Source organism: Accipiter gentilis, chromosome Z (genome assembly GCF_929443795.1).
Source record: "Accipiter gentilis chromosome Z, bAccGen1.1, whole genome shotgun sequence".
Classification (NCBI taxonomy): Eukaryota; Metazoa; Chordata; class Aves; order Accipitriformes; family Accipitridae; genus Astur; species Astur gentilis.
In genome coordinates this window covers 55,714,471-55,735,522 of record NC_064919.1, presented here as the reverse complement: position 1 = coordinate 55,735,522, position 21,052 = coordinate 55,714,471, and the positions used below count along the sequence as shown (strand labels likewise).

The following is a 21,052-nucleotide window of genomic DNA, read 5'->3' as shown; positions in this document are numbered from 1 at the left end:
AAGGATTTTTCAGCTCCTCATGCCCAGCCAGCGAGAAGGCTGGAGGGGCACAAGGAGTTGGGAGGGAACACAGCCAGGACAGCTGACCCAAACTGGCCAAATGGAATATTCCATACTATGTGATGTCATGTCCAGTATATAAACGGGAGGGAGTTGGCCTGGGGGGATTGCTGCTCGGGAACTAACTGGGCAACAGTCAGTGACTGGTGACCAATTGCATTGTGCATCACTTGTTTCGTATATTCCAATCCTTTTATTATTACTGTCATTTTATTATTGTTATTATTATTCTTCCTTGCTTTCTGTTCTATTAAACTGTTCTTATCTCAATCCATGAGTTTTACCTTTTTCCTTCTGATTCTCTCCCCCATCCTACTGGGTGCGGGGTGGAGGGGCGGGGGAGGTGAGTGAGTGGTTGTGCAGTACTTAGTTACTAGCTGGGGTTAAACCACGACAGCCACTGTCAAGAGAGGTAATAAAATATTTGTTCCCTTATTGCTAGATAAGACAATTGCTATGTACATCAAGTTTCAGCAAAAAAGTTCAGGTTCCCCATGAGAAAAAAAAGTCATGGCAAGGTTCATGAAATACTGCAGGAGGCTCTCCAAGTTTATTGGATGGAAAAAAAATAAAGTAACCCCCAGCATCCCTCGGAAAGCATGTGGATTAGATGATCCACTGAAGTCCTTTCCAGCTGCATTTACTAGGCTTCTATGAAGACAGATGGCCAGGTAAAACATTTCCATGTCTTGTATTACTAAGTAATCAAACTCAATGATATATACAAAGTATTAATGTGAAAGAAGAGGAAAGTAAGCCCAACTAACTGTTCTCTTATTGGTGCAGTTGATAATCTCAGTTGTTTCTTGTTTCCTAAATGTTCCACATGTCTTTTCTGAATCTCTTTTCTATTGTCGTTCTTTAGAGATTAATCTTCTTATTTAGAGATTCTACAGCATGAATTAATGGCTTTACTTTGGACAGGAAGGAAAGATGCTTAAAATATTGCTGTGCTCTGCACACTTTATAACTACCCTGCTCAGCAGTTAAAACAAAAATTATAAAATACTTGGTGTTTTGTATTTCTTTGAATTACATTCTATCTCACTTGGTTATACAGCTTCAATAGTCCACTGAAGGCATTTTTAAAACATTTTATTATTTTTTTTTTATAGTTCCTTCAAATATTTTTTATGGAAATAAAACTGTTTTATTTTTGCTTATTCTCCCTAAAAACAGGTACATACGCACATAAAGAACAATATATGAAGAAAATAAACAACAACATATTGCAAAATAAAACTGAATCAACACAGTAAACATGTACATGCCCAATCTTTCACTGTTTAGAACTCACCTCGAGTGAAAATTTTGTGACCAGAAGGGATAAGTTGTGTAGAGTTTATGAAAAAATTTTAAGGTAAACCCTCTAGCTAATTACAGCTCTGCATATGCTCTGCAAAGTGCAAACAGTTCTTGGCACTAGGAGGTCGCATTCAAATTCATGCCTTTATTTCTTACATTACAGTAAATATACAAGCAAAGAATTATATTGTTATATTGGCTAATGAACAAATTCCAATGCCTTTAAATATTTTTTGAACAAAAAAGAAGTAAAGAAAATTTAGCTTATATAAGAAATACAGTTCTTTTCTGCTGATGTGAATCTAACCTGAAAGCCAGGGCAAGCAATCTTCCCAAATATTGTTAAAAATTAACACAGAAGACTTTAATATTCAGTCAACTTTTAATAGGTATATCTTAGATCTTCACTCATAAAATTTGTCACAACTGTTTTATATACAAACTAGTCATCTTCCAAACAGTTGTTTTCTTAATGCAGAAGTCTCTCATTTAATATTGAAAACAATGAAGAGACACAGTGAAAATTATACACTCTTAATGCCAGTTTTGGTATCTATTCTACAAGCCTTCTCCCATTTTCTGAGTTTTTTCTTCATGTTAAAGGTCAATACGTATGTGGTATTAATTATTCCTGCCAGTAAAAGAGGGAATAATATTTGTTCTCTTGTTTCACCCAAATAACCAGCATGCTTTGAACAGATTATCTTCACTGTTTCCTTTAACTGAAGGTAGTGGAGAGAGGAAACAACTTTCTCTAAAGCCTTTTCCTAGGTTATTGTTAAGAAAAGAATCAAAAGTAAGCAAATTTTACTTTTCCTCTTCAGCAGCAGGAACTACAATGTCCTTTTCATGTCTCTCTGCAACAGTGGCAAGCAATTGTGGCAGCAGAAGCAGTAGCAGCCTAGGTCTGTTTGATGCACACTGTCCAAAAGGACATGGCTTGTTCTCTGGAGACAGCAATCGCTGCTCAAATAATTTTCCCCCATCTCCTTCATGGAAAAGATAGCAGGCTGAACAGAAGCACATCAAAGTTCCCCAGTTACATCATGCTAGTTTAGAAAACAGCAGTAGCAGTTTTCTCTTTAACAGTGCTATGCATAAACAGTTTGCAAAACAAAAACTTTGCAAGACTGCTCCCACTGAATTATCCCCAATAGTCGTAGCTATATTGCTTAATCACTGAAAATAAACCACACATATTGGGATTAGAAGTGAGGTTGGAATTAATGGTTTTCAGAGGAACAGAACAATGGACCTAATACCTCAAATCTCTGATTGCTGACTTTCTTTCCCTTTTTGTTCCAGACAATTTTAGGTCTTGGATCTCCTGTGGCTTGACAGATGAATGAGGCGACTCCTCCAGAAACCCCAGTCTGGTCAACAGGAGTTCTTGTAAACTTTGGTGGTGCTGAAACAAACAAAAAAATTAGCAAAATTAATCTAAGTAGAAAACATAAAAAATAAGCCATGTCAAGATTTCAAGATGAAAAAAGAAGGAAGTAGTGTGGTGGTTTTTTTCCTCCAGTGACAGTATTCACCTGCAAGAGAAAGCATTAAAAAAATAACTAAAAGGTCAGGAAAGTACTTAGAGATTTTGCTAGCGAAATTTATATTAAAACAGAAATCTAATAGCATCAAAATAGCAAGATCATACACTATATTTTATCACCATTATAAATAAAAAAATCCAATTTGTCTTCTGTTGCAAAATAAGCTCATCAATCAGCTGCAATAAGATCATGATTCATGTCTTGATGTTATGATCACAGGATGTCATGAAAACAGGATTCCCACCTTTAAGCCATTAAAATCAGTGACATTTAGGAGAAAGCATTTGTAAGTTTGCAGTGGTGGAGGTAAATGACTGTGTATTAAGAGTCCACACAGAAAGGACTATAAGAGAAGAGAGATTTATGCTTGGGCACAGTTTCACGTATAGCTCCTGTTCACTCCCAAATTATTCTACTCTGTCAGAAAAAAGAAGTGAAAAAAGATCCAACTATTACAACAACAGGAGAGAGAGAAATAGACAAATCATTTTAAAAGTAGGAAAAGGCATTGTAGTTAATTACTCTCTTTCCTTCGATTTCTGTTACAACATAGTTAAAATTAATTTATTAGCCTTGTGGTGAAACAAAACTTTCGAACTTACACCAACACAAGACATGACTTCTAAAGATTTAATATAAAAACCTATGACATTATACCTAACCACAGTACAGAAATGTTGAAGAGTTTCTGTAAATATTTACATAATTCTCTTTCTTAGCTGAGAAATATTGAGAGATCCAATACATTTTAAGACGCTGATCTGAAAGATACGAAGTGAATACTTAGGGCTAATAAATGATAAAGAATCCAAGTCTTTGCTATATTGCTATATATTCTTTCTCAGTTTTAAGTTGTTATATGTAGTTCCTTTATAGCAGCTGTGGCAATTCATTTTTGTTCTCATCTTCAACTTTCAGCAGACAGCTACTTTCCATTCTCAACTACTCTTCAATTTTGATGTCTAACCCCTTATTCTGCTGAACTGGTCCTTCCACAGGCAATACTTCCTGTCAGCATGTTTATTTAAATGTCAGAAACCAAGCAGACTACAAGTATGCAAATATGTTAACACTGGAAGAAATCCTAAAATAATTTAAAATGGCAAGAAAATATGATGTGGCCGTTATTATAAAACAAACTCAATACATTGTTGTTACATTGTTACATTAAATACAAGAGTATGCAGATTGTCCTAAGTTTATGAAATGAATTGAGTCTTTTTTACCCTGCCCCTAATGTGTAACATACCAATAACAAAGACAATTTTTTAAAAATGCAGTAAAAATATAATGTTCCTGACAATCTGCATGCTTTTTTTCTTTAATAGAGATGTCAGGTAAAATTATTATTGCTCAACCTTCCAGAATGCTCAGAGGTCCTTGAACTATCTGCTGTGCTAATTTTGCCTGGTGAACATGTACCTGAAACCAAATGCAACAGCAAATCTGAGCAGAGCAAAATAGTGTGCCACTGCTGCCATGGGGAATTTATGAAAGAACTTCTCTGATGTCAAGAAATTGCCAAAACCATAGTAAATAAAACACACTTAGAGCAAAGAAACTAAAAATCCTTTCCCAAGTCACAGGCTTTATGCCTGGACCACAGAAAAGACAGAAATGTATTCTGATGAAGAGCATCTGTATTTCACCAAAACTGTTAGCTTTGAATCCTTTTCTATGCATGTACTAACTCAGCGCTCTGATATGTAAAAAGACATGACTGAATCTGATATGCTGATATTCTGTGGCACAAGTTGTGATTGTGTGCCATCAAGTGAAAAATGATGCACTGCCATTCTCTTTTTATTCTTTTTGACATTTTGTGAATTCAGTGTTGAACGTCAAACAAATGAAAGAAAAACATTGCGTGGGCAAGTCCACAAGCAGAGTTACTATGCACACTAGCTCATAGGCAGCTTTTAAATTCTAAATTTATGCCTCACTCATACATTCAGTGACTGCCCATGAAGTAACTTACTCCCATAGAGACAAGGTCTGGTTTGGAAAATTTGTGAATTTTGCCATGCATTACAAGGGTCAAGGACGGAAAGCAACTTAATTTAAGAGCCATGCTGTGCATTCATTCCTGCAACACTACACTTAACTATCTTGGGACCAGGAGAACTGCAGATTTTTAAACAACAAACAAAAAAAAACAATGAAAAATGACAAGCAAAGACTGTGTTGAACTATGTTAAATTAGCTCTGAAAAAAACCAAAAACCCCAAACCCAAACCAAAACTAACCAACCAACTGAAAAAAACCACCATATTCTACTACTAGGTTTTATGTCACTGCCAGTCACTATGATACCTATGGCTGGCATGCTTTTACTAATATGCAATACATTGTATTAATGATAACAATAATTAGAAGGAGATAAATAAAGGGCAATCCCTTGCCCCCTTATCAGACACTCAAAGAGAAACACTCCATTAGTATTGTTCAGGTAAACACAAGAGAGCTTGCACTAATTTACACCATATGACAATTTACCTTTCCTATTGCTTCTGAACACAAAAGAAACAAACAAAATCCTCCTAATCTCCAACACTGTCGTGGTTTGACCCCAGCCAGCACCTAAGCACCATGCAGCCACTCACTCACTCACTCCCCACCCACCCAGTGGGATGGGGGAGAAAATCGGGAAAAGAAGTAAAACTTCTGGGTTGAGATAAGAATGGTTTAATAGAACAGAAAAGAAGAAACTAATAATGATAATGATAACACTAATAATGACAACAGTAGTAATAAAAGGATTGGAATGTACAAATGATGCGCAAGGCAATTGCTCATCACCCGCCAACCGAAACCCAGCCATTCCCCCAGCAGCCATTCCCCGCCCCCACTTCCCAGTTCCTATACTAGATGGGACGTCCCATGGTATGGAATACCCCGTTGGCCAGTTTGGGTCAGGTGCCCTGGTGTCCTGTGCCAACTTCTTGTGCCCTGGCTGGGCATGAGAAGCTGAAAAATCCTTGACTATAGTCTAAACAACACTGAGCACGAACTGAAACCATCAGTGTGTTAGCAACATTCTTTGCATACTGAACTCAAAACATAGCACTGTACCAGCTACTAGGAAGACTCTATCCCTAAGTTAACTCTATCCCAGCTGAAAGCAGGACGCTCTGCAAACTGCAAAGCTGTTTATCAAATAATCCACATAGCAGTATTTTGGAAACTAAAAATTTTCCACCAAACTTAACTACTGTTAGAGGTAAAACCAGTTTTCTGATGATTCCTTTATCTAGGACTGGATGAAATCTGGTAAAGGACTGTAACTGCTATCACTCTTTATGAAAATTGCTTACTAGCTTCTGCAGAGCTCTATCTACATAGCGGAGTTGCAGAAACAGGGCTGAATAGCTAATGTGGCTTTGGGAGCTACCTGAAGAAGAACAGTATTTTTCCAGTCCTATGTGAACATTTGCTGGACTGACAATTAGTAAAGCTGTTGGTTTTTAACTAACAACACTTGCTACAAAGCATGAGAGGCAAAAGACAAGCACAGTTGTTACATAATGATGTGATTCTGTATTTGTAGACATTTTTCAAGAAAAACAAGGTTTTATGATTGTATGTAAGGACCACATTATTGTATGTAAAGACTGCTAATTATCTACATCAAAAAAAAAGCTTCACATTCCAGCATAGAAGGCAACCATGCTGATGTTTGTTTGTGTTTCACTTAGACCATAATCTAGCTGAAAAAATAAGGTAAGTGGCTGGTCAAAGTTTCCTTTTGCGTAAGTAATTAATTCCTGTAAAAAAACATTGCCACAACTCTTCTCCAGTGCCTAGTCTTGAAAGTTAGACAGTTACCTTTAAGATATCATATGATATCACAGAAGGTAAATTATTATTAGAACAAAGATAATTTTATCTGAAACAGAAAACTTATAGTAGTCCTGTACATTTCAGACATTTTAATGCATACAATGGCCTTTTTCAGCTGTTCATCTTTAAATTCACAAAATTGAATTTAATTTGGCAAACCAGTTAAATTCTCTGCTTCAGGCTCAGCAGCTGCCCCAGAAGGATAATCTCTGCATGTTCAATAGGTGCTGTGAGGATAAACTCATTTACAGTCAAGAGGTGCTCAGGCTATGGTGATAGCCAGCCAGCCATGGAGAAAAACAGGTATTATGCAATCCATCTTTTCATTATTCAATCAGCATGTTCATCTCATTACATACAAAGTGACCATCATCAGACCAACAGAAACAGAAATGAAAAGTAGTATTTGTTGTCTTTATCTTTATAAAGGTTGTTAATTAAGGTTTGACATAAATTATCTCCACAATTAATGTTGTCAGGTTCTTGACATTGATTCTGACCTAAGCTACTAGGCACTCTAATAGCAAACACAGTTACACTACCTCATGCTTATTAACATGAGGGCGATTTTGATTGAGAATTTTCAACCTCCCTTAACAACAGCAGTGCAGAGTCCAACAAAAACTCTCTGCAGCCCACTTCATTAAGCACAGCAACAATCTATATGGGAACCTTCCAGTGCAATTAAATCTGCCAAAAAATTCAGATGTAATAGATTACCAACTATGATATCTAGCCTTTTGGCACTTTTGAAACACTACTTGGTCACATTTCAATAAAGTTGCAATTAAAATAACAAAAATGAAATTAAAATAACAAAAGTAAAATTCAGTTAAAATCAGCACCTCATATTTCTGGATTTGAACTCTCTTGTGTGTACCATCAAAATTACAGCAATATTGGCTATTAAATGCAAACAACACAAGTTTTGTTTGTTTCAGGCTGTTTATCTAACAGTGCCTACTCAGATATTTGTGCTGATACTGAATGTTGGTACCTTGTCAAGGAAAAAATTTTACAGCAGAAGATTTCCATAACCTGGACTAATGGAGAGTACCACAAGCTTTGCCATCCAAGGCTTGAGGGCTCTGCTGCTTGTTATGGATTTCTTGCTGGGACTCCTGAGAAACTTAAGCAACAACTGTTAACTACTGCAAATTACACTCTAATACATGAGGGAAAATTTAATTTATTGCTAGCTCACCTTAAATATACTGAGCTTTAATTTGTTTGTTTCAAGGAGATTAAAGCCATAGAAGTTAGGCTGCTTCAACAAGCAGTCAAGCTGTCCCCCCAGGACACAGGAACTTCTGAAATAGAGATAGTTTACCACTATCCAGAAAGAAACTGTCCTTTTTTGTGTAATGAGGTTCCATGAAATATATTTATAACATGACACTAAAATAACTCACTTGGATTGGAATGTTTTCATAGCTTTGCATGAGCATAAGACATGTCTTCTCTTTTGCACTTCCACATTCTCTTTTGTAAGTTTAAGTACAATTCTGAACTAGTGAATGGAATTAACTAAATCATATTTCATCATGTTACAGAATAATCTAACTGTTTTAATTTTGCTGTTCTATACTCTGTGCTGTGCTTTGAGGACATGTAATAATTTTCCTCTGCACTCAAATAAAATGTCTACAAAATGTTTTTGAAATTAGTAGGTCAGCCCCCTTCTTTCCACAGCTACTGACAGCTCTTCTTGTGTAGAGACATTTTTATGGACATAACTCCTCTAATTAAGAGATGGATATGAGGATAAGACTTCACCTTCTTTAAAGGTAAAGTGAGAGCTGATGGGATGTCTGCAGCCCAAGTACAGCAAGCTCAGCATGTAGACCTACTATAGACAAGATATATAGAGAATGCAGACCTTAATGTATTTGTTTCTAGACCCTCTGTTTCGGGTGTATGGAAGTTCCTAGTGTATCATAATTCAGCTTATGATTAAATTTTATCATATGATTGAAATATGAAAAAGTTTCCAAAATCAGAATAAAAATTTCCCAAAATCATATCCTATCATATCCTTTGTCAGCATTCATAACAAGTGTGAATAAAATAAGAAAGACATCAGAAAAAATTAAACATGCTAAGATGCTTCTTTCAAACACCCCATTTACTTGTAAATTAACAGATACTGATGTTTCAGGAGACTTCTGAAAAATTACAGTAACTTTTTGGTGACTTGTTTTGTAGCAATAAAAGTTGGAAGATGATACAGGTACAACTGTTCCCATGAAACCTTTTCATCTGACACTGAGAAATGCAGGTTGAGCACAGAGTAAACAATGTGGTCTGGCAGGTGCCTATGCACTTTGGGATACTGCACACGCATCATCATAAGAATCACTGTCACTTTTAAGAGCCCTTATATATTACTGGTCTAATGACAACAAGTTTCAGTGGGGTATGTGAGTGGACTCATTCCTAGTTATAAATTCTGAAGATATTCTTCCTATGCCAAATTATACAGTCAGAAAATTCCTACACAGGGTGAAAAGGAAAAAAAGGAAAAAAAAAAAAAAGAAAGAAAATACCGTTTATTCACCCCATGTCCCATTTTGCAATATCCACTGTGTCCCACTGACTTATCAGGAACTGCTACATATGCTAAGTACACAGGCCATAAACTGGTTCACATTCAATAATGGTGAAGGCTCCTGTCCTGGTAAATATGAACAAACAGGCAAATGTTGCATGCAATCTCAGCCTGACACGTGTTATTATTCTTTTCACATTTCTTCTAGGAGTTAATACACTAAAAAACCTATTCTACATATATACATAGTATTTAATATAAAAGCTTTTTGTGCTCATTTACTTATTAAAAAGTTTTCAAAGCACACTCATTTACAGCATTCACTGCTAATTCACTCATTAATCATAATTTGTGACATCAGTTAGACTGATCGTTGTTATAAGCAATTGTTTTGCTTTAATTCTAACCTGCACTTACAGTGGACCTGCAAATTGGCTATGTAAGAAAGTTAATTAGGTTTTTATTTCTATATAGACAAGCAACAATTTGTATTCATGAAATCTGCATAAAGAAATCCCAAAGTTACCAACTGGTATGTTCCTAAAGGCTCTTGTTTGTCAGTCACAAGCTGGTGAAATTTTCCTGTTTCTCACTGTAAACATCTTAAAAATGCATTATCCTTACATTCTTCAGCAAGAAGAATAGCAATAATGCAATCTTCAAATGTCATCATAGTCTGAGCAGCTGAATAGTTTTATTATCCTGTGAATGAAAATTACCAGTTTTTCATCTTTCAACTACTAAATGCAATCTAGCTATGTCAACTAATTCCAGCTGAAGACCTTGATCCATTTGGTTCACAAAAATTATTTGCAGGTACAAATACAGGTTTCCCAAAACTAAGCTATTTCACTTTACAGGCATTGCAGCATCCTCTTAAAAACCCAGACCCTTCAACAATGCTCATAAAATATAATCCAAACATTTATCTTCCCACCTTCTTTCTGCTACTTGTCTTCTTCTAAAAACAAAAGCACTCAGAAGAAACAATTATGTCAAAAAATGTATGGGGGTTTTGGGGGGTGGTTGTTTTGGGTTTTTTTTTCCAGCTTGGCAGTCATCTCCAGTTCCCCAGCCCTCAATCAGCCAGAGCATATCCAGCCTACAAATTTAGTAAGCAGCTCAAAAAAAGATTATCACTTCCTGATCTCTCAAGGAAGATATTAAAAGTCAAGCCAATCTTTATGTTTTCAAATTTTCTGCAATGCACAGTGTCAGTTTACTAGGCTGACCATTGGGTTTACTCTTCCCTGAAATACGAAATCAAATTATATATTTACAATTAACACCTTTAAAGGTAGGATAGGTAGGTTACATTTTCCAAAAGGTCTAATGTTAAAATAGCACATTCCTAATTAGTACCTCTAGGCTGTGCAAACCTTGGTACCAGCTCATTTCATTGTGGATTATGTATGCATTTTTAGACACAGACATTATCTGAGCCCTAGGGACACGGGAGGAGTACAAACCAACACAGACAGCAGCAGACATTTATTTGCCAACTAACGTTACCCCCCACACACTCCCATACTCATTTACAGTTTGTAATAACTAGGAGAAAGAAAAAGGCTTTCACAAATACGAAGAACCTATGCAAAAAAACTGTGAAAAAGCCTTTTATTAATACTATAGACCAATATGTTTATAGCCTAAGCAGGACGAAGCTGAAGAACTTATTGCAGTACTTTTTCTTTTAAAACTGTTGCAGGCAACCTGGTAACAATTTAAGTTGGTTTCATGACAAATTATTGGGACACTTACTGTAAAACTGAGACCAGCTATTAACTACTGCCGTGGCAGAGTGCTATCGCACTAAGCCTAATGGGAAGCCAGGGCTGACGGGCCATTGAAGCCAGCCTCCTCGATGATCAGAACAAAGGAGAAGGCTCCCAAAGCCAGACCTGCTCTCAACCCCATCTCCTCTTGCCTTCCATCCCCAAGCTGCATACACAGCTTTACCTGCCAGTGCTACACACCCATTATCTTCACTACAAACTTTAACCTTCTTTTAAATATCACTACAGAAAATGAAAGTTTTACACATTTGTTTCCAAATCTCTCCTTATTTAGTCCAGTGTCTCTTCAGTTGTTTCTACACAAGAATTCTGGTTTACACTAGTTAAAGAAAAGAGATTCAGGATGTTTGGTTCTAGCATATGATTAACCTGAGCACTGAAAGATGTAGGCATAGCATTTAGTACCCACTAAGCAGTAAATGCACAGGAGGGCAAGAATTCTCTTTTTCTCTTTCCTCATGTCTATAGGAATTCCAACACTGTAAATTTAGCCCAACTGCACATGTGCCTTTAAGTTATACACCAGCACATATGCTCAAATGCACAGTACAAAACAAAATAGATATAAGCTTGTGTGTATACATAGTATATCACATACAGTGTATGTAAAATCTGGGTAGGGCTTAATCTACCTGAGTTAGAAAGAGGAACTTGCTAGTTAATCCAGTACTAAGCCTTCTTCCAGCAGCAAATGAAAAGCATAAAGCCTCTTGAATCTAAAACGTTAGTGACGTGCACTACTTCATCCCCCAGGAACATTACATAACCTTGTCATATTCACTAATTTAATGAAAGGAAATTCTGCTTCAAAGCTCTCTACTGCTTCTTTTTTTCAAATTTTAATGTCTGCAGACTGCATATGAATTATTTGGTAACTGAGAGCTGACACTCCTTTTCAATATGCAAAGTAGAAGCAGTGGATCCTAAAATGCCAAGCAAGCTGATCTCTTTCCAGAGGAGTTTTGCTCTAAGAAAAAAGGGGAAATAACAAGATCCTACAGGTAAGAGTTTCAATTAGCAACTGACAGTATCGGGGTTATGACTAGAGAAATGGCCTTTATTGGTGTTTCAGTCCTACTAAACCCCTCAAAATACAGATACCAAAGCTAGGAAGAATAAAACTGGGGCATTGTAACAACTGAGTTAAGCTTCCACTTATTTTTTTTATTTATCTAAACACAACAAAATGCATACTTGGCCATTTATACACAGGGCAGATTGCTGATTAGTGACTGTGAAAGCAAAATCACCCATCTAATGATAAGACTGACTCAAAGAGAAAAGAAACCATTAAGCTATCAAGCTCTAGATACTAAATATGGTTCAGTGTTAATGTTTGACAAGGCATCTATATAAGCAAATTCTCATAACTCTTGTTCAAGCAGAAGAGAAAGTAATAAAATTCTGCCTCATAACAGACCACATGACTTACTTTCACCTAAGCATCACCTTTCTTTTCCAACATTAGTGGCAAACTGCCTTGTTACTAACAACCCAGCTGGCCAGCACATCAAAGGGGAAAAGTATTCTGCTACTATCTGTGACTATGCTCCTGTAATGACCTAAGATCCTAGTCTTCTGTACAATATGCCCATATGGGTGAAATGCCTTAATGTTATCCACTGACTGTAAAATCACACCTATGTCAAGCCAGCTGAAGGTAAAAGCAAGAAAAATTTATAAAACTCAAAATATGTATGTTATCAAAGTTTATAACGACATGGGTGGTAATTGATAGAAGATTTGAAGTCACTCAATCTTTCTGATGCAGTTACCAAAACTAAAACACCTTCCTTCTCCACTTCTGTTTCCAGATAAGATGAAGAGGCTTAGTTTGGGGACCAAGCCCTTGGCTAAATACTAGATCCCAGCTTTCATCCCCAACAGACAAGGAATATACCCAATCTGTTCCTAGGGTGTATGAAGGTGACCTTTAGATTCATCAAACCTGTCTCAAATATAGTAACTGACCTTCAACTTAGTGACAAAGTGGTTTCTATCTTCTCCTCTTTTGAAGCATTCTGGCCAGAGTCATGTCCTGCCTTGGTGGTAAACACATAGGTTTATACTTCTTTCTTTGTTGGGTTAAACTATTCAACTGCTGAGAGGCAGACTGTTGTTACTTGGGACAAATGTGTGCATGAGGCTAATCAAATCTTACAGTCCATATGACATATACAGCCTGGGGCATTAAGGGATTTAAGATGTTTCTATTTGCAAACCAGTATTAAGAGGTGGCATGACTTGACATAGGCATAATTTATTGAGCTAAAGTGGTTAATAAAGAATATATCATTAAGCTTGCCATAAAATAAAAAAAATACTATTTAGTAGAGACTTATAAATCTTTCTTTCCTTCTTACTAGGTTAGAACTACTTAATCCCAGAAGTTGATAATCACTTGTCTCTATTAGTTGTAAAATATTTTCCATTTGCCTACAACAACCAATTACATGATACCTAAGTTATAAGTCCAGCCAAGTAGAGAGAATATGTGTTCCTCCTACCAGCAATGCTGTGAGAGCCACAATATGCAGCCCAGACTCAGCTATACCAAAAGACAGGTTAGATGTAAGATGTAAGATAATATTACTGAGGCATAAGCAGACATTCATAAACTAGGTCAGAAAACTGTTTATAGGTATGTGAGATTCAGTGACTAAAGGCCCCACTGGATCGTCCCAGTTCCTTGCCTACAAGTCACTGAAGATATCAGTATGGTTAACACAGTACAAGTAGCCTGCTCTGGGATATGGTTATGCAGATATAAAAGCACTGATTAGAATGTATTTACACTGGCAGCATTTTTGATACTGTCTCTTTTGGGTGCTACACAAGTACCCTACCATGTATAGCTGTGTATAGCTCCTACAAGTAATTTTTTCTTGTCAGTAAGAACAATGCACTACCAATATGCAAAAAATACTGCTCCTGAAGTGCAGTTTTGAAGTTAAAACTGCATCTGCTCTATGAACTTCTTCTACAGGAGCCATATTGCTCTAACTCCTCTCCAATGAAGTTATGCCAGCAGAAATCTGAAGTATATTATATACATTCAAGAATGTGAGAACTAAAACCTCATATAAAGGTATGCACAACAAAGTTGTAACTAGCTCAAAAATTCAATTAAATAGTAGAAACATAACCAAAGGAACATATCACCACATAAAGCTAAACCTCCAATTACTACAAGTCCATTTCTGTTTTAATTCTAATGCATGACAGCACTTTGTACAATGCTGTTCTGCAATCTATTACCTGAAATCACTGAAGAGTACAATTACCTGACACCTTGAATGTCACTGTGGCATTGCTGTTGCTTTACAAGAATCTCGCATGGTTATTCATGTTACTTAAGTGATTTTCATATAATTTGCAGTGATTAAAAATACACCTAAATAGATAATCCTGACCCACCATACTGTGTCTAGCTTACACCTATCTCATCTATATCTCACCAATGGTATCTTCCATTCTCTTTAACATAAATTTATTCTTCTTTAAAAAAACAGAGATACCAAGAAATTATAACACTACGTGGAACTGACATTCAGTCAAGGGCATGATATTTAAGGGGGGACATAATGACAAATTCAGGGTGGAAGAGGAGTAAGAGTCTTATGTGTGGTCAGATACCATGCTGTAAAAGGAAATCTCACACTAGCATTCTCCAGGTTCTTATGCCATTGAATAAATCTTTTACTCAATTGAAAAAGCCAGAAATTATTTTCTTTCATTCATGCAGATTATTTACAGTGTCAAAGTTAAAAGCACTGCTAAGTGATTTTATTAAGGTGGTATATACATATCGTGAAGAGGCTCACTTTTATTTGGTCAGCTCCCTTAGAAGGAATTCCCATCAAATACCACAATTCTGCTTTATCCTCTCTTGAGAAAAGCAACAGTGGCCCAGACACAGGGACTCTAACTCCATTCTTATTCTCCTCTCATGTGTTGCCCCTGTCTTATGCTCCTCTTGCTGAATCCACAGCTGTTCTGCGACCAAGCTAAACAGACCAAACTGGAACTATCTAGAACAGTTCAGGTGTGTCGTCCTGAGAGAGTCAGTGAAGGCAATACAGAATCAAAAAAGTTAATTCAGCTGGGCTTTATATGATGCCTTATCTGTGGAGTGATTATATTTTTACAGTGAATGACACCCCCTCAGTTGAGACAATAACTGTACCACTGAAATACTAATGTGCCGAGGTGACCTTAGCAGGGTCTGTAATACATTTTCAAGTCAGTGATTTGACACTAAGTATTTGCATTACATTCTACAATTTCATAAAATCTACCATTTCTAAGGCATAGTTGGTGTTTTAGAAGATTACAAGATTGCAAGAGTTTTGTAGGACACAATGAAGCCTTCTTCCTTAAAAAAAACAATTTACATTTACCCTGTCATAGACTTTTACTCTGAACCCTCTGTCATAACTAGAAAGAACAATTCATGCCCATCTTTAAAATAAAAGCAAAAATTACTGAAACATAGCTACCAATAAGGATTATTGCATTTTTCTTTCACAGGCAAATACGTTCTTTACAATTATTATATTAAAAAAAAGTAGTATGAGTCCTAGTCATGGTTCCCTTCTCAGTTCATATCCAAGTAGTAAGAAGATTCAGAAAACAAATTCACTGAAGTTTGGTCTCAAGAGATAAAACTGGAAGCCAAAAGCACTGAAAGTGACGGCTGGCTACCGGACAGAAGAGAGGGCCAAGAGCCAAGACTTTGTAATTCTAATACCATCTCTGCTAATTGGTTGTTGTTTAGCTTCAGGCAAATTATCTAACCTCCATGTCTCAATTTCCTTACTTCCAGTATTACACTACTTACATATGTTGCAAAAGATAGGGAGTTGTTATAGTGGTTACTGTCACTATATTTACAAAATTTCTGTAGAGATTTGTGCTCATGAATTGAATGAGAGGGCTGAAAAATGTTCCAGTTTAAGCCCTATCTACTTATAACAAGGATAATACTTCTATTAGGGTGCAGACAAACAAACAAACAAACTACATTCAGATCTTTAGAGTGTCAGCGAAAACTCGTAGCTATTTGGCAAAGTTATTAGTCTCTGAAAATTGCAGTCCTCTGCATATCAGTATTACAAAATGTTGGTTTAATTAACACTCTTTTCTCTAAGGAAATCAGCTTGCATTGCACAAGTGTACTGAATAAGGACTGCTCATTTTGACACTGAGAGGTATATATCGAATGCAGTTATCTTCTATGAAATTATAATGAATTATTTCTGCAAATTATATTGCCCTTTATCATAATTCAAATTCAAAGGTATATAATTAATATTGTGTGTGTCCATTTAAATAATAGAATTGAATTATGAAGCCATGTTAATTATAATATCTACTTAAAATATTCATTTATATAACACTAAATATGTGTAGATATGTTTACCTCTAAGTGATAGGCATGTTTAAAAAATAGAAATCTAGGAAAATGTATTTTACACATAAGGCTTCAGCAACCTCTTGAAAGCATACTTTAAAATGGATGAATGTTTTCTGCAGAGAATTGAGAACCTGGGTTTGCTGTCTATGAAGTCAAATTTCTACACATCTGAATTGCAATGGCGTATTTGAAATGTAGAAAATGTGTAGTGATCAACCATTGTACTGCATCATCAAAGCTACAATCTGCTCACAGGGATCATAAAAAACTAGACTGAAATCTCCATTGTTGCAAACCTTCTTGATTTTTCTCTGATTTTTCCTTCTGGATACAATAAGACTACCGGAAATAAATTTCTCACAACAAAACTAAAAATATCGAAAGAAATTCATATGAGGTTAGACTACTGAAGCTGGAAATGCAAAGAATATAGCAGGTTACCAAAAAGAACACACAACAGTTGGCCTCACATATCCAAACACAAGAGGAATTGGGCTGTGGAAAGACAGGAATAAAAAACAAGCTGAAAACATGGTTCACTTCATGAAAAAAATGCTGAAAAGCAAAAGAGAAGCAGAAATTGCTGGTCAAACAACGCAGAGTGATAACGTAAACCAAGATGAATTTCAGGTCTATTTAAGATTGAAGTAAAGATTTAAGTAAAATTAAGACCTTTACATATGAATATATAGCTGTCAGTCACATAAGTTCATTAGAATGAAAAATGTTTAAAATCCTTGGCTTTAGTATGTATAAAAGTGGCTTGCTCCCAAGGGCTGTCTGGAAAGTTGTAATTTACTCTTTGTGTTCCTTAACATGCAATGCAACATATAGAATAATAGTAAAACCTCTTGAATTAATTGCTGTATTGATCATAAATCACAAGAATCAACTACTATGTGTATTGTTACTTCAATTAAGGCCTTTAGAAAAGCAGCTTCTGGAGCTTCAATAATTTTGTATGTCACTGTGTCAAAAGCTGGCACACACAGCTGTAAAAAATTCTAATTAGAGTTAGCAGTAAATATTTGGAAGTTATGTTTTGATGTTTTCACTTCAAATACCAAACCTCTTTCTTGAAGTAGACAGCTTTCAAAAAACTCCATAAAAAATAAAGTATTTGAAGTTTTGGTTTTCATTATTTTTAACAGGGCTTTTAACTGTCATAATACAATATAATGCAATATAGAGTACCAAAGCAAAAGGGAACTGGGGAGAAAAATCAATATAAAATTATTACTGACAGAGATGGAAAACAGCAAAGAAAAGCATATTGGTGTACGAGATGTATTTTTTTACGTATTTGGCCTTAACCTCAGCAATACAGTAAATGATGAAGAATGTTTAAATTTTTGTGTGCTTTCTCCCTCCTCAATAGACACTAGTATGGTATGTTCATATGTGCATTTTGACCTTTTCTATCAGATTGTAGCATAACATCCAGCAGATATGACAGCTTTTTGCTGTGCTTATTTAATTAACTCTACACTGGTATACAGGAATACCTCTGCTGGACAGAGTTAAAAGAAGTATAGTTCCCACTCTTCCCAATACAAGAGCCTCTATTAGTCGAGAAAATCCTGCTTGTGACATTCTACTTGATATCAGAAGCTAGAAACATTATGAAGTAATCTGTGTTTTCTGTTTATTTTGAAAGTTCTGAAAACTTACTTGGTGTACTGGCTTCTCTGCTGTTGTCTCCTGCTACTAGGACAAGTAGTAGGATGTTTGCAACTGTCCCCTACTATAGACAAAAGAGCTATATGCAGGTATATGTAGATGTTAAGAATTAAGAAATTAATATAATGTATATAGAACTGCTTTGTTCTTAAATTAGTTTATGTTATAAATATTAAATCAGAAGGAAGAAATGTCACGAAAAACAAAATCTAAGGTGGTTTAATTTTAAAAAGAAACACTTCACTTTCCACAATTAAGAACCGCTGTTATTTCACAGAAATTATCATGCTCTGAGAATAAGGTTACAAATTACCAGTCATTTTAAAAAAACAAACTTATAATGCCTGACTATATGACTTAGCAAGGCAAACAAAAGGCAAACTAAAGAATGCTCTTCCTTCTGAGTGCACAAGGTTAACCTACCCATGTGCATATTTATGGCACAGAAAAAGAATTCCAACACTTCAAATAGTGACAAAAGCACCTTTGAGTTTACCCATACTGCAGTCACTCCTGTAATTACAGTCACAGACACATGGTCTGGTCAGTTTTAATTTCGGTAAGGCTGCACAGTTAACCATTAGCCACAGGTGCCTCAAGCAGGTACCAAAGTAACTACATGGACCTTGCAGAGGGATTGGGACTCAGGCTATCAGGCTACCTTGTCTGCCTAACTGTTAAGGTAGCAAGAGCACATCTATACAGTCACAATTATGAACAGCAACTTCAGAACCGACAAAAGTATTGACACACCAAACTTTTCAGCTTCCTTACTGTATTTGGTTTGTGTGGCGGGATTTTGGTAGCAGGGCAGGGGCCACAGGGGCGTCTCCTGTGAGAAGCTGCTAGAAGTTTCCCTGGCTGCAGGTCGGACCCACTGCTGGCCAAGGCCGAGCCCACCAGTGACAGTGGCAGTGCCTCTGGGAGAACAGATTTAAGAAGGGGAACCTGCAGTGGAGGAGAGGAGTGGAATGTGAGAGGAACCCCTCTGCAGACAGAGAGGTCAGTGCGGAAGGAGGGGAGGAGGAGCGGGGGAGGAGGGGATGCCCCTGCAGCCCCTGGTGAGGCGGCAGGCTGTGTGTCCCCCAGCCCGCGGAGGGGAGCGGGGGAGCAGAGGCCCACCCGCAGCCCCTGGAGGAGCCCACGCAGGAGCAGTGGGATGCTCCCAAAGACGGCTGTGACTGCATGGGAAAGCCCATGCTGGAGCAGCCTGTGCCTGAAGATCGGCCCATGGAAAGGACCCATACTGGAGCAGTTTGTGATGGACTGTCTCCTGTGGGAGGCACCCCACAGTGGAGCAGGGGAAAAGTGAGGAGTCCTTCCCCTGAGGAGGAAGGAGCAGCAGAGACGAGGTGTGATGAACCCCAACCCCCATTCCACGTCCGCCTGTGCTGCTGAGGGGGAGGAGGAAGAGAGAACCGGGAGCGGAGTTGAGCCCAGGAAGGAGGAAGGGGTCGGGTGAAGGTGTTTTTAAGATTTGGGTTTGCTTCTTATTATCCTGTTTTCATTTGATTGGTAACAAATTAAATTGATTTTGGTTTTTCCCAAGTTGAGTCTGTTTTGCCCGTGACCATAATTGGTGAGTGATCCCTCACTGTCCTTGTGCCACAAGTTTTTCATTCCTCCTGGGGGGAGGAGTGAGTGAGCGGCCTCGTGGTGTTTTGTCATCTGCTGGGCTTAAACCATGACAACTTCTTATTTCTCACAAAAAAACCCATACCAATCTGTACTGCATTACACACACTGAACTCCCTTCATTCTTCAATCCATTACAAAGCTGGTTTTTGCCTTGTCACTATCAAAATGAGATTTTGTGCATGTGTGTAAATCTTTCCATATTGGTTACCTCCGAGTTCAAATTTCCTGTAGCACTTGAATGTCAGATTTCTTTCAGGATCCACCAGCATGTTTTCTCTTTATACTATGTGGAACTGAATTCTTTATCTAATTCCCATCTTGAGCCTCCACTGTTCTCCCAGATCTGAGAATCTATGTCCCTTCTGATGGAAGTCAGGACTTATTTCTTAAGCTTTCTGATCATGCTCCAGTGAATGTTTCCACCATGCCCTCAATTTCTTTCTTATCTTGTTTACAGGTGATTCCTCTGCACTACAACAAAAGAGTAGGAAATTAGTCCAACAACTAAAGCATTACACTGTTAAAAGGTGGGATGGCTATGTCCAAGTAATTTTAACTGCCAAACATTGCAAATAGAATAAATATTGGATCTTGCACTGTGGAGCCAGAGCCAATTGTCTACTTCATTGTTATTTGAAAATATTCATGCTCTTCCCCACATACTGCTTCACTGCAACCTTTCAGAACTGACTAAATTAACCTCTTTTCTAAAAGAAATAAAAAGGCAATGAAAGTCATGCAAGTATGCATAGTTTCATGTGAATGAACAATGAAGAACAGATAGAAATTCATACAGTTACCTCCAATGTCCAGACATTTACTTCTAGGAGCAGCTATCTTTCTCCCAAGATCAGATGAATGTGTAAAAAGAACACAACAGAACTGAGTGGTTAAGTGACTGATACAAAAACTTGACACAGAGAGTAGTGAAAGAAATGCAACCCTGCATATTTCATGCAGGTGATTAATCCTGTTATGGATTTGCCCTGTTTTTAACTGTTTTTCTAAGAGTGAAGCTATTAGGTTCTTACACCACTGTGTGCCATAGACTAAGATATAAATTTTGCTGTAGACCACAACAGGTAAAATCCTGGAGCCACAGAAATCAGTGGCTTTCCTAAATGGGCCCAGCCTTTTGCCCATATTGCTAGATTTTCTATGACTGTGAATGACTCCAGTACTAGTACTGCTTTTCAGGACAAACACCTATAGAACATTC

The 21,052-nt window shown here is 37.0% G+C and overlaps 1 protein-coding gene across 5 annotated transcripts in view; it reads right to left on the bottom strand.

The window, feature by feature from the left end:
- PTPRD (protein tyrosine phosphatase receptor type D) overlaps window positions 1-21,052 on the bottom strand; it is a 382,124-nt gene that overhangs the window by 228,456 nt on the left and 132,616 nt on the right. For all 5 annotated transcript variants that reach the window (XM_049794707.1, XM_049794703.1, XM_049794704.1 and 2 more), the window contains exon 3: window positions 2,628-2,773. In XM_049794707.1, the coding sequence (XP_049650664.1) occupies window positions 2,628-2,773 (146 nt within the window). The remainder of the gene's footprint in view (window positions 1-2,627; window positions 2,774-21,052) is intronic.